This window comes from Oncorhynchus mykiss, chromosome 31, assembly GCF_013265735.2.
Source record: "Oncorhynchus mykiss isolate Arlee chromosome 31, USDA_OmykA_1.1, whole genome shotgun sequence".
NCBI classification, from domain to species: domain Eukaryota; kingdom Metazoa; phylum Chordata; class Actinopteri; order Salmoniformes; family Salmonidae; genus Oncorhynchus; species Oncorhynchus mykiss.
Genome location: NC_050571.1, coordinates 37,992,598 through 38,006,566, shown reverse-complemented (window position 1 = coordinate 38,006,566; position 13,969 = coordinate 37,992,598). Strand labels below are relative to the sequence as shown.

Here is a 13,969-nt window from a genome sequence, read left to right as displayed (position 1 = left end):
GCCGACTCAGCTGTCATGTCAACAACACAGTTGTCAGTGCTGCAGGAACCATGATCAAGGTGGACAGAATGGACATTTGCCGAAATGGGAGCGGTGTAATTAAATATTGGCATCAGGGCTAGTAAAGGTTTATGTAGAGTACATGGGTTGGCAGACAATAAATGAAGGGTTTCGCTACAAAATGCTTTATATCCATTTTCTGACATGTTGGTAAATTAGCTTTTATTGTTTAAAGAAATTGGTGTGTTTTTCACTATGTAATCATGACATTGGGTGGTTCAATGACACACTGCTTTCAGAGAGTATTCACACCCCTTGACTTTTTTTCCACATTTGGTTCTATTGCAAAGTGGGATTAAAATTGATTTCATTGTCATTTTTGGTCAACGATCTGCACAAAACACTTGAATGTCAAAGTGGACAAAAAATTTGAAAATTGATTTTTTTTAATGGATAAAAAAAATGCATTATTAGATATGTTGTTACACGGCGCAAACCAAGGAACCCAAGAGCAGACTCAGATGCGGAAGCAAGGATGAATGAACCTACATGTTTATTGTACTCGAAATGTCCAAATGGTGTGTTGAACGCCGTTTTCCACCTGTCCCCTTCTGATGCGCACAAGGTGGTAGGCATTCCAGAGGTCCAGTTTAGTAAACACTATGGCATCATGGAGGGGGGCAAATGCCAAACTGATAAGTGGCAAGGGATACTTGTTCCTGACAGTGATACTATTCAACCCACGGAAATCTATGCATGGCCTCAATGACTCATCCTTCTTGACAAAGAAAAAAACCAGCTCCCCCTGGAGAGGAAGAAGGCCTGATATGTCCGACAGCCAGGGAGTCCTGGATGTATTCTTCCATAGCTCCTTGCTCGGGGCGAGAGAAATTATACAACCTGCTAATAGGGAGAGGAGCTCCAGGCTGAAGCTCGATAGCACAGTCGTATGGCCGATGAGGCGGCAGAGATGGGGTGTGGTGCTTAATGAATACAGGAGCTAGACCGTGATATTCTGGAGGAACAGAAGACAGGTCTGGGAGTTCTGGAATTGACTGGGGTGCAGACAAGGCAGGAGAAAGGGGAGAATGTAGACACTTAGAATGTCAAAAAGTACTCCAAGTATTAACCCTTCCAGGGGGCCAGTCAATCTGTGGGTTGTGTAGCTTTAACCATGGATGGCCCAGAACCAGAGGTGAGTGAGAACAGTCGATTATGTGGAAACTGACCGTTTCCTGGTGATTTCCAGAGAGACGCAGGATAACAGGAACTGTTCTCTCCAAAACACGGAAGAGTAACTTTCCATTGAGAGCGCTAGGTGAATGGAGCAAAACAGTGTCCATACCCAACTGAGTAACAACCCCTTGGCCCAGAAAACTCTCTCCGGCACCTGATTCGACGAGAGCAGGCAGAGGAAAAGCCTGGCTCTGCCACACAAGGTTGGCCTCAAGTAGGGGTCTGGGAGATGATGGGCAGGCAATTGGGTGCAACAGTATATCTCCCAGTACCGCTGAGCCCCCTCTTTTGCTGGACGCAGGGAACAAGTGGAGACCAGGTGACCAACCTGGCCATAATATAGATAGTTCCTAGTACTGAGACGCCGCTACCTCTCCTCTGGAGATAGACGGGCCCGGCTGAGCTGCATGGGTTCAGGATTAGAACCTGCTTGGTGATGTGATGCAGTCTGAGAAATTGAGCAAGGCGCAGACGTTACGGGACATGCAAGCCTACCTTCCCTCTCCCTCCGACGCTCACGGAGACGGTTGTCAATGCGGATAGTGAGAGAAATTAGTTTGTCAAGTCCATCAGGCTTCTCTCTGGTCACCAACTCGTCCTTGAGGGTCTCAGTGAGTGCGTTGCGGAATGCTCCCTGAAGGGCCTCATCATTCCAGCCGCTCTCTGCAGCGAGGAACTCACATGCCATCACAGCCACACTCTGAGAGCCTTGACGAAGGGACAGAAGTCGTTTGGCAGCATCCTTTCCACAGGTGGTCGAAGACCGTCCTCATCTCATCAGTGAATCCACTGTAGGAAAAGCAGATAGATGACTCTCTCCCAAACCGCAGTGGCTTAGAAGAGCACTGCTCCCCGAAGGCATCCAATCAAAAAATAAATCGTGGCTCATTCACTAGCATAAGAGTAGGGCTGTTACTCAAATACTAGTGAACATTGTACAAGAAAGGCTCTGCAAACGCCAAGATTGCCATCATAACGCTCAGGAGTCGGAACAAAAGGTTCCCGGGGTGGAGAAGAGGAACTGGAGACAGGTTGTGAACCTGTAGGACCTGTAGGTCAGACTTGTAGGTGAAAACTCCTTGATGTTCTCCAGCAGGGTTTTCAGGGCTTGGTCATGTTGCTCAAGAAGGGTGCCTTGAAGAGTAGGGGAGTCTGCTGGGTTCATCTCTTGGCCAGATCGTACTGTTACGCGTAGCGAACACAGGGGAACCCAAGAGCGGACTCAGATGCGGAGGCAGGGATGAATGAACCAAAATGTTTATTGTACACAGAGAGATATGGAGTGAAGAACCGGGGTAGCTCAGATGAGTTGCAGAAAAACCCAAAGTGTAGAGTGAGGTTGGAGTTGACTGAGTTGAACAGGGTAAACCAGTCCTGAGGGGAATCCAAGGTGGTGGTGGTGAGTGAAATCCAGAGCAACATTGGTTGGGTGGTGAGATGTGGTACAGAAGACAGGAGCCAGAGACAGAGCGGTAACTGCAATGAGAGGACAAAACGGTCTAAGGCAGGGAAACAAGCACAGAAGAGCAACAGGATCTTGATAACGAACAAAAGGATAGGATAATAACTGACTGAGCAGAGTAGAAGAGGCAGAAATTAGTAGAGAGAGAGAGAGAGAGAGAGAGAGAGAGAGAGAGAGAGAGAGAGAGAGAGAGAGAGAGAGAGAGAGAGAGAGAGTGTGTACAGGGGGAGAACTGCAGGTCAAGAAGACACCGGAATAACACCAGAGGGCGTATCAAGAGCAGGTGTGACATATGTATTCACCCCCATGAGACAATACATGTTAGAAAATCCTTTGGCAGTGATTACAGCTGTGAGTCTTTCTAGGTAAGTCTCTAACAGCTTTGCACACCTGGATTGTCTTCAAGCTCTGTCAAGTTGGTTGCTTGTCATTGCTAAAAAGCCATTTCAAGTCTTGCCATAGATTTTCAAGATGATTTAAGACAAAACTGTAAATAGGCCACTCAGGAACATTCAATGTCGTCTTGGTAAGCAGTGTGGATTTGACCTTGTGTTTCAGGTTATAGTCCTGCTGCAAGGTGAATTGGTCTCCCAGTGTCTGTTGAAAAGAAGATGGAAGGTTTTGCTCTTTTTCAGTTCTTAGCTGTATTCTTTTCTGTTTATTTTTATCATAGCAATACCCATAACATGATGCAGCCACCACTATGCCTGAAAATATGAAGAGATGTACTCAGTGATGTGTTGTGTTGGATTTTCCCCAAACATAATGCTTTGTATTCAGGACAAAAAGTTTAAATTCTTTGCCACATTTTTTGCAGTATTATTTAAGTGTCTTGTTTTCTAATACCACAACCATTAAACTGGTGAAATCACTGAACAGTTTCCTTCCTCTCCGGCAACAGAATTAGGAAGGATGACTATCTTGTTGTGACTGGGTATATTTATACACCATCCAATGCCTCATTAATAACTTCACCATGCTCAAAGGGATATTCAGCGTATGCTTTTTATTTTATTTTTACACATCTACGAAACAATGCTCTTCTTTGAGAGGCATTGAAAAACCTCCCTGGTCTTTGTGGTTGAATCTGTGCTTGGAATTCACTACTTGATTGTGGGACCTTAAAGATAATTGTATGTGTGGTGTACAAATATGGGGTAGTCATTCAAAAATCATGTTAACAACTATTATTGCACACAGAATGAATCAATGCAATTTATTATGTGACTTGTTAAGCACATTTTCACCTCCTGAACTGAAGGGGATGAAACCTTATTGACCTTATTGTACTTTGCTCTGTTCATCTTTGCCTCGATCCAGACTTCACCGTGGGAATGGCGCAGGGTTTCCTCCAGATGTGAAGCTTGGCATTCAGGTCAAAAGAGTTCAATTTTGGCTTCATTAGACCAGATAATCTTGTTTCTCATGGTCTGGGAATCTTTAGGTGCTTTTTTGGCAAACTCCAAGAAGTCTGTCATGTTCCTTTTACTGAGGAGTGGCTTCAGAGTGACCATTGTGTCCTTGGTCATCTCCCTGAACAATTCCCTTCTCCCCCGATTGCTCAGTTTAGCTGGGCGGCCAGCTCTAGGAAGAGTCTTGGTGGTTCCATACTTCTTTCATTTAATAATGATGGAGGCCACTGTATTCTTGGGGATCTTCAATGCTGCAGACATTTTTTGGTACCCTTCAAAAGAGCTGTGCCTCGACACAATCCCGTCTCGGAGGTCTACGGAGAATTCCTTCGACCTCATGGCTTGGTTTTTGCTCTGACATGCACTGTCAACTGGAACCTTATATAGACAGGTGTGTGCCTTTCCAAATCATGTCCAATCAATTGAATTTACCACAGCAGGACTCCAATGAAGTTGTAGAAACATCAAGGATAAATAATGGAAACAGGATGCACCTGAGCTCAATTTCAAGGCTCAGAGCAAAGGGTCTGAATAGTTATGTAAATAAGATATTTCTGTTTTTTATTATAAAATCTGTTTTCACTTAGTCATTACGGGGTATTGTGTGTAGATTGTTGAGCATTTTATTTATTTAATCAATTTTATAATAAGGCTGTAACGTAACAAAATGTGGGGGTCTGAAAACATTCCGAAGGCACTCTTAGGTTTTACACAGTCAAATGTAACATGTACAAACAATACATGTGACATCAATATTAAAACAATGTAATCATAAATACAAATATACAGTAATGAAATGTATGTAAAACATTGACATTTTAGTCATATAGCAGAGGCTCTTATCAACTGCTTAGGGCCACGCCCCTTTTTTTCTCAATTTCCTGAATGACGTGCCCAAAGTAAACTGCTCAGGCCCTGAAGCCAGGATATGCATATAATTACCGTTACCATTGGAAGGAAAACACTTTGACATTTGTAGAAATGTTAAAATAATGTAGGAGAATGTAACACAATAGATATGGTAGGAGAATATCCAAAGAAAAACCAACCAGCATTTTTTTTCTGAGAGAGACCATCGTCTTCGAAATGCAAGAGAAAGGTCATATTGTAAAATAGCTCACTGGATGCATTTCCTATGGCTTCCACAGGGTGTCTGTAGTCTATGTTCAAGGTTTAGGGCTTGTAATTTCAAAAACAAATAAGAAATAACAGTTTTTGTAAGAGGACACAGTCTTGGAAATCCTTGTTTTTGCATGCGAAGTGGCACACCTGCTAAAATTCGTTTCCTATTGAACATACTTCTTTCCGAAATAAATATTATAGTTTGATTACATTTTAGGGTGTCTGAGGAGTAAATATAAATACATTTTGACTTGTTGAAACAAAGTTTAGGGGTAAATTTTCGGATTCCTTTCTCTACAAGTTGAACGAGAGGATTATTCAAATCGATGGCACCAAATAAACAAACCTTTTGGGATATAACAAATTATTTTATCTAACAAAACCACACTACATGTTATAGCTGGAACCCTTTGGATGACAAATCAGAGGAAGATTTTCAAAAAGTAAGTGAATATTTTGTCATGTACTGTCATGTTGTGTCTTGTCTCTGTCCTTTCCCTTCACCCTGTCTCCCTCTGCTGGTCGTTGTTAGGTTACCTTTCCACCCCCTCTTTCCCCCAGCTGTGCCTTGTCTCCTCCTAACCACCTCGTCACCCCTTTTCCCACCTGTTCCCTTTTTCCCTCTGATTAGTCCCCTATATCTCTCTCTGTTTTTGTTCCTGTCCTTGTCGGATTCTTGTTTGTTGTGTTTCATGCCTGAACCAGACTGTCGTCATGTTTGCTGTAACTTTGTCTTGTCCTGTCGGAATCTGCCGGTCCGTCTGAGCCTACCTATGTTTGGTAATTAAAGAAGCTCTGTTTAAGTTAATTCGCTTTTGGGTCCTCATTCACGCACCGTAACAGAAGAATCCGACCAAGAATGGACCCAGCGACTTCGGATCCTCTCCACTCAGCCGTCGGGATCCAGGGAGCGATGCTAGGCAGACACGAGCAGGAAGTGTCTGCTGCTCGACATGCCGTTGAGACCCTGGCCACCCAAGTCTCCAACCTCACAGAACAGGTTCACCATCTCCGCCTCGATCCACCGGCCACTTCCAGGGCTTTCGAATCTCCGGAGCCCAGAATCAATAACCCGCCGTGTTACTCTGGGGAGCCCACTGAATGCCGCTCGTTCCTCACCCAGTGTGATATTGTGTTTTCTCTCCAGCCCAACACTTACTCCAGGAGCACTGCTCGTGTCGCCTACGTCATATCTCTCCTTATTGGACGGGCTCGTGAGTGGGGCACGGCAATCTGGGAGGCAAGGGCTGAGTGTACTAACCAGTATCAGGACTTTAAGGAGGAGATGATACGGGTTTTTGATCGATCTGTTTTTGGGGAGGAGGCTTCCAGGGCCCTGTCTTCCCTATGTCAAGGCAATCGATCCATAACAGACTACTCTATTGAGTTTCGCACTCTTGCTGTCTCCAGTGGCTGGAACGAGCCGGCCTTGCTCGCTCGTCTTCTGGAGGGTCTCCGCGCAGAGGTAAAGGATGAGATTCTCTCCCGGGAGGTTCCTTCCAGCGTGGATTCCTTGATTGAACTCGCTATTCGCATTGAGCGACGGGTTGATCTTCGTCACCGAGCTCGTGGAAAGGAGCTCGCGCTCTCCGTCGCCCCCCTCTCCGCATCACTACCACCTTCCTCTGCCGGCTCGGGTGCTGAGCCCATGCAGCTGGGAGGTATCCGCATCTCGACTAAGGAGAGGGAACGGAGAATCACCAACCGCCTCTGTCTCTATTGCGGTTCCGCTGGTCATTTTGTCACTTCATGTCCAGTAAAAGGCCAGAGCTCGTCAGTAAGCGGAGGGCTACTGGTGAGCGCTACTACTCCTGTCTCTCCTTCAAGATCCTGCACTACCTTGTCGGTCCATCTACGCTGGACCGGTTCGTCAGCTTCCTGCAGTGCCTTAATAGACTCTGGGGCGGAGGGCTGTTTTATGGACGAGACCTGGGCTCGGGAACATGACATTCCTCTCAGACAGTTAAAGGAGCCCACGGCCTTGTTCGCCCTGGATGGTAGTCCTCTCCCCAGGATTCAGCGTGAGACGCTACCTTTAACCCTCACTGTTTCTGGTAATCATAGTGAAACCATTTCTTTTTTAATTTTTCGTTCACCTTTTACACCTGTTGTTTTGGGCCATCCCTGGCTAGTTTGTCATAATCCTTCCATTAATTGGTCTAGTAATTCTATCCTCTCCTGGAACGTCTCTTGTCATGTGAAATGTTTAATGTCTGCTATCCCTCCTGTTTCCTCTGTCTCTTCTTCACAGGAGGAGCCTGGTGATTTGACAGGGGTGCCGGAGGAATATCACGATCTGCGCACGGTGTTCAGTCGGTCCAGGGCCACCTCTCTTCCTCCACACCGGTCGTATGATTGTAGTATTGATCTCCTTCCGGGAACCACCCCCCCCCGGGGTAGACTATACTCTCTGTCGGCTCCCGAACGTAAGGCTCTCGAAGATTATTTGTCTGTAGCTCTTGACGCCGGTACCATAGTCCCCTCCTCCTCTCCCGCCGGAGCGGGGTTTTTTTTTGTCAAGAAGAAGGACGGGTCTCTGCGCCCCTGCATAGATTATCGAGGGCTGAATGACATAACAGTGAAGAATCGTTATCCGCTTCCTCTTATGTCTTCAGCCTTCGAGATCCTGCAGGGAGCCAGGTTTTTCACTAAGTTGGACCTTCGTAACGCTTACCATCTCGTGCGCATCAGGGAGGGGGACGAGTGGAAGACGGCGTTTAACACTCCGTTAGGGCACTTTGAATACCGGGTTCTTCCTTTCGGCCTCGCTAACGCTCCAGCTGTCTTTCAGGCATTAGTCAATGATGTCCTGAGAGACATGCTGAACATCTTTGTTTTCGTTTACCTTGACGATATCCTGATTTTTTCACCGTCACTCCAGATTCATGTTCAGCACGTTCGACGTGTCCTCCAGCGCCTTTTAGAGAATTGTCTTTTTGTGAAGGCTGAGAAGTGCACTTTTCATGCCTCCTCCGTCACATTTCTCGGTTCTGTTATTTCCGCTGAAGGCATTAAGATGGATCCCGCTAAGGTCCAAGCTGTCATTGATTGGCCCGTCCCTAAGTCACGCGTCGAGCTGCAGCGCTTTCTCGGCTTCGCGAACTTCTATCGTCGTTTCATCCGTAATTTCGGTCAGGTGGCAGCTCCTCTCACAGCCCTTACTTCTGTCAAGACGTGCTTTAAGTGGTCCGTTTCCGCCCAGGGAGCTTTTGATCTCCTCAAGAATCGTTTTACATCCGCTCCTATCCTTGTTACACCTGACGTCTCTAGACAGTTCGTTGTCGAGGTTGACGCGTCAGAGGTGGGCGTGGGAGCCATTCTTTCTCAGCGCTCCCTCTCTGACGACAAGGTCCACCCATGCGCATATTTTTCTCATCGCCTGTCGCCGTCGGAACGTAACTATGATGTGGGTAACCGCGAACTGCTCGCCATCCGGTTAGCCCTAGGCGAATGGCGACAGTGGTTGGAGGGGGCGACCGTTCCTTTTGTCGTTTGGACTGACCATAGGAACCTTGAGTACATCCGTTCTGCCAAACGACTTAATGCGCGTCAGGCGCGTTGGGCGCTGTTTTTCGCTCGTTTCGAGTTCGTGATTTCTTATCGTCCGGGCTCTAAGAACACCAAGCCTGATGCTTTGTCTCGTCTCTTCAGTTCTTCAGTAGCCTCCACTGACCCCGAGGGGATTCTCCCTGAGGGGCGTGTTGTCGGGTTGACTGTCTGGGGAATTGAGAGGCAGGTAAAACAAGCGCTCACTCACACTCCGTCGCCGCGCGCTTGTCCTAGGAACCTTCTTTTCGTTCCCGTTCCTACTCGTCTGGCCGTTCTTCAGTGGGCTCACTCTGCCAAGTTAGCCGGCCACCCTGGCGTTCGGGGTACGCTTGCTTCCATTCGCCAGCGTTTTTGGTGGCCCACCCGGGAGCATGACACGCGTCGTTTCGTGGCTGCTTGTTCGGTCTGCGCGCAGACTAAGTCCGGTAACTCTCCTCCTGCCGGCCGTCTCAGGCCGCTTCCTATTCCTTCTCGACCGTGGTCTCACATCGCCTTAGATTTTGTCACCGGACTGCCTTCGTCAGCGGGGAAGACTGTTATTCTTACGGTTGTCGATAGGTTCTCTAAGGCGGCTCATTTCATTCCCCTTGCTAAGCTTCCTTCTGCTAAAGAGACGGCACAAATCATCATCGAGAATGTTTTCAGAATTCATGGCCTTCCGTCAGACGTCGTTTCGGACAGAGGTCCGCAATTCACGTCTCAATTTTGGAGGGAGTTTTGCCGTTTGATTGGGGCTTCCGTCAGTCTCTCTTCCGGCTTTCACCCCCAGTCTAACGGTCAAGCAGAACGGGCCAATCAGACTATTGGTCGCATCTTACGCAGTCTTTCTTTTCGTAACCCTGCGTCTTGGTCAGAACAGCTCCCCTGGGCAGAATACGCCCACAACTCGCTTCCTTCGTCTGCGACCGGGCTATCTCCTTTTCAGAGTAGCCTCGGGTACCAGCCTCCGCTGTTCTCATCTCAGTTCGCCGAGTCCAGCGTCCCCTCCGCTCAGGCTTTTGTCCAACGTTGCGAGCGCACCTGGAAGAGGGTCAGGTCTGCACTTTGCCGTTATAGGACGCAGACTGTGAGGGCTGCTAATAAGCGTAGAACTAAGAGTCCTAGATATTGTCGCGGTCAGAGAGTTTGGCTCTCCACTCAGAACCTTCCCCTTAAGACGGCTTCTCGCAAGTTGACCCCGCGGTTCATTGGTCCGTTCCGTATTTCTCGGGTCATTAATCCTGTCGCAGTTCGACTTCTTCTTCCGCGATACCTTCGTCGCGTCCACCCGGTCTTCCATGTCTCCTGCATCAAGCCCGTCCTTCGCGCCCCCGCTCGTCTTCCCCCCCCCCCCCCCCCATCCTTGTCGAGGGCGCACCCATCTACAGGGTCCATAGAATTTTGGACATGCGTCCTCGGGGCCGTGGTCACCAGTACCTCGTAGATTGGGAGGGGTACGGTCCTGAGGAGAGGAGTTGGGTTCCCTCTCGGGACGTGCTGGACCGTGCGCTGATCGAGGATTTCCTCCGTTGCCGCCAGGTTTCCTCCTCGAGTGCGCCAGGAGGCGCTCGGTGAGTGGGGGGGTACTGTCATGTACTGTCATGTTGTGTCTTGTCTCTGTCCTTTCCCTTCACCCTGTCTCCCTCTGCTGGTCGTTGTTAGGTTACCTTTCCACCCCCTCTTTCCCCCAGCTGTGCCTTGTCTCCTCCTAACCACCTCGTCACCCCTTTTCCCACCTGTTCCCTTTTTCCCTCTGATTAGTCCCCTATATCTCTCTCTGTTTTTGTTCCTGTCCTTGTCGGATTCTTGTTTGTTGTGTTTCATGCCTGAACCAGACTGTCGTCATGTTTGCTGTAACTTTGTCTTGTCCTGTCGGAATCTGCCGGTCCGTCTGAGCCTACCTATGTTTGGTAATTAAAGAAGCTCTGTTTAAGTTAATTCGCTTTTGGGTCCTCATTCACGCACCGTAACATATTTAATCTTTATATGTGAATGTATGAAACCTGTGCCGGTGGAATTGTTTTTTGATGTGGGGCACCGTCCTCAAACAATCGCATGGCATGTTTTCGCTGTAATAGCTACGGTAAATCGGATAGTGGAGTTAGATTAACAAGAATTTAAGCTTTCAGCCGATATCAGACACTTATATGACCTAAATGTTTAAAATCCATAATAACCATTAGAATTATTTGAATTATGCGCCCTCCAGTTACGCAGGAAGATGTCCCGCTAGCTGGACACGATGCTTGTTATCAAGGACGACTGACTGGTAAGTGCATTCATCTTAAGAAATATGGGTGTGTCAACCACATTTCACAGTCAAATATACAGGATACGAACATTCCATTCCAGCAAAACAATAGATATATAGAGTTTTGCAAAAAAACAAATTTTCACTCACACCTAAAACCTATGAATTTGAAAATCTGAGAACAGTACTATTATACTCACACATGAAGGTACCCATGATAAATCATTTTTAATGAAAAAACTAACATGTAGAAAACTGGTGGATATAGAGTTATTGAAATAAACTATTCAAATGTATTTGTTTTGCAAACCCAGACCTTTCTGACCAGTTCCGACTGAAATTGTTAAACATGAACTGCACTAGCTTGATAAACAGTTCTACCTATTTTAATTTGGGTTAATTTGTCTAAATTGATCCTCATACAATAACCAAATGGATGCATAAACCAATCATTTCTGAAATCATGAAGTTATGTAGCAGGTGACATTAGACCTATCCGCACAGGACTTGCATTACTTTAGAATGTTGGTTATGTAAAAAAAACAGTAGGTTATTCTGCCTGGAATTATTAGTCACCCCATGTCATCTGCTGCATTAAATTGTGATTTCACAAATTATTTGCTTGTCCAAACGTTTCGTTATTGTATAAGGTTTGATTTAGATGAAATACTGTCTGTATACTGTACAATACTGTACAATTGAGCTAGCTAGACAAAATGTAATTGCCAGCACTGTTTGATCAAGTTAGCTAGCAATGAGGTAACCCAGCTAGCAACAAATGTGCTAGCTAGTGCAGCTCATGATGAACAAGGGGGCCCCCTCAGTGGAAATTGGTCAGAGAGGGGTCTGGATTCACTTAAAAAAAGTAAATGTATTGACTTCCAAACCATGTACCTTAACTGACAGCTGTGTTGTTGATTGGCTGTTGCACAAAGTTGCGATGTTTTAACTGAATGCAACCAAGTAGCAGATGAGTTGCTTATTCACAGAGCAATCAAGAAGCAACTCAGCTGCAAGCAACTACAACTGTGTGTAAGTTGTGTTGTGTAACTGCAGCCTAAGGAGACATAAAAGAGAAGCACCCATGGCCGGCCTTAGCATTTTAGCGGGTTTTGATTGGGTGGCAGTTTCAAAGCTAATTTCCTGCAATTCTACACAGTTTGCCATGACTTATGCCATGTTAATGATATCTGAGTGAGCGTGACTAACAAAATCAATGGGGGCCCCCTGGAGGTCAGGGCCCCTTTAGACAGCTGGCTAGACTAACTTACCAATATTAAAATTGGCATATGGCTAATTGAGTGACTATCAGTGACTGACATAGCAAGAGAACATTTAGAACATACACCTTGTGTATTCTACTATTCTAACGCCCAAAAGTAAATTGAGACCCTGACAGAGGGTGGCTAATGATCTCGAACCAAGTAGACTGGTGGTTTGGTTACAAATGGCCATACTCAGCTTTCTACTCTTGTTCAGTCTCCATTGCTGCCCACGAACAAAAATGAAAAGGATGGCACAAAATAGTCTAACACCTCCATAGTTTAAAAATCGCTGTCGAATTACGTCATTGGTTGAAGTCTTAAAATCTCTTAAAATCTCTAGCCGTTTTTCCGGGAAATGAAACCTAGTCCTGTTTTGGCAAATGGAAAACAAACAAGAACCAGCAAGGCTAGTTTGTGCTGGTTCCGGCACAACCTGGCATGGTTTGGTTATTCTAATGCAATTTCTTATGCCAGGGGCTGGCCCTGGATGCACCAGAAGATGCATAGAGAATCGTACACTCAAATTGCAGCGCACCAATCACATTCTTCATTAAACTTAGATATGAAGCTTTCCAGTGGGAATACGGATCCTGTAGAAGATTCATTCCCCAGAGGTGCAGTGGGTCGTCACATCCCCCATATTGTACTGGATGTCACAAACTGTTACAAATCAAATACAAATGCAAATACAAATGCATTGTGGGTCACTCACCTGCTCTCCAGGGCCACATTGCTGTCCAGGACCCAGCTGTCCTGTAGCTGGACACATTCAGCTGTGCTCTGCAACTCAGCCACCAGGCCAGCCGAGGGGGGCGGGCTCAGGCTCCGTTGATTGGCCAGCGAGCCGCGGCTCAACGATGTAATCGACGGGTGCTGTTTGTGGTGAGTGGGCGGAGCTGGTGGTAGAGGAGGCTGGCCTTGTTGACTGGACAGTTGGTCTCCTGTTGAAAGGGGAGCAGAAAGGAGATTGTAAAGGAGACTGTAAGCACATGATGATAACACCTGAATGTAAAACTATAGTACAGCTGCCTGGCATTGCAATGGGTTGTTATTATCTTGTGGGGGAGCTGCCTGCAATAGCTTGGTGATTATGTTCGGTATAAAGCCGTGGCCATCTGACAGACAAAGAAAAAGTAAATACAACCAAAAAGTGCACTTCAAATGGACGAGGTGACATCACAACATGAAATAAGAGCTTTTTATGGCCACACACATTTCAATTGTAGAAAACACAAAATGGGTGAAGGTTTGGTACTCTTTAAACCAGAAAGTCATTTAGAGAGGCAGCTGTTTCTTTTGGGGTGCTTAACAGAATGTTTCATGTTTGATTACAGCTCGAGGAGGCTCTCAAATAACTAATGACCAGAACATCCATTAGAGCGCTCAGAGAACATGTTTTCCAATTTCACACAAAGTTATGTAATTGTCCCCCAGAATGACATGCCATGATTATCCCTCCATCGTCGTCGTTAAGAGGTAAAATCTACAAAGCTGACATTTATGATTTATCCAGTAAATAAAAAATAAAAAATGTTTAGATTGCGACCTGGCCAAGACAAAGCAAAGCAGTTCGACACATACAACATAGAGTTACACATGGAGTAAAACAAACATACAGTCAATAATACAGTAGAAAAATAAGTCTATATACAATGTGAGCAAGTGAGGTGAGATAAGGGAGGTAAAGGCAAAA

The 13,969-nt window shown here is 46.2% G+C and overlaps 1 protein-coding gene across 4 annotated transcripts in view; it reads right to left on the bottom strand.

The window, feature by feature from the left end:
* Positions 1-13,969, bottom strand: part of LOC110505123 (teneurin-3-like) — a 181,696-nt gene that overhangs the window by 76,249 nt on the left and 91,478 nt on the right. For all 4 annotated transcript variants that reach the window (XM_021584110.2, XM_021584111.2, XM_021584112.2 and 1 more), the window contains exon 4: positions 12,989-13,217. In XM_021584110.2, coding sequence (XP_021439785.2) covers positions 12,989-13,217 — 229 coding nt within the window. The remainder of the gene's footprint in view (positions 1-12,988; positions 13,218-13,969) is intronic.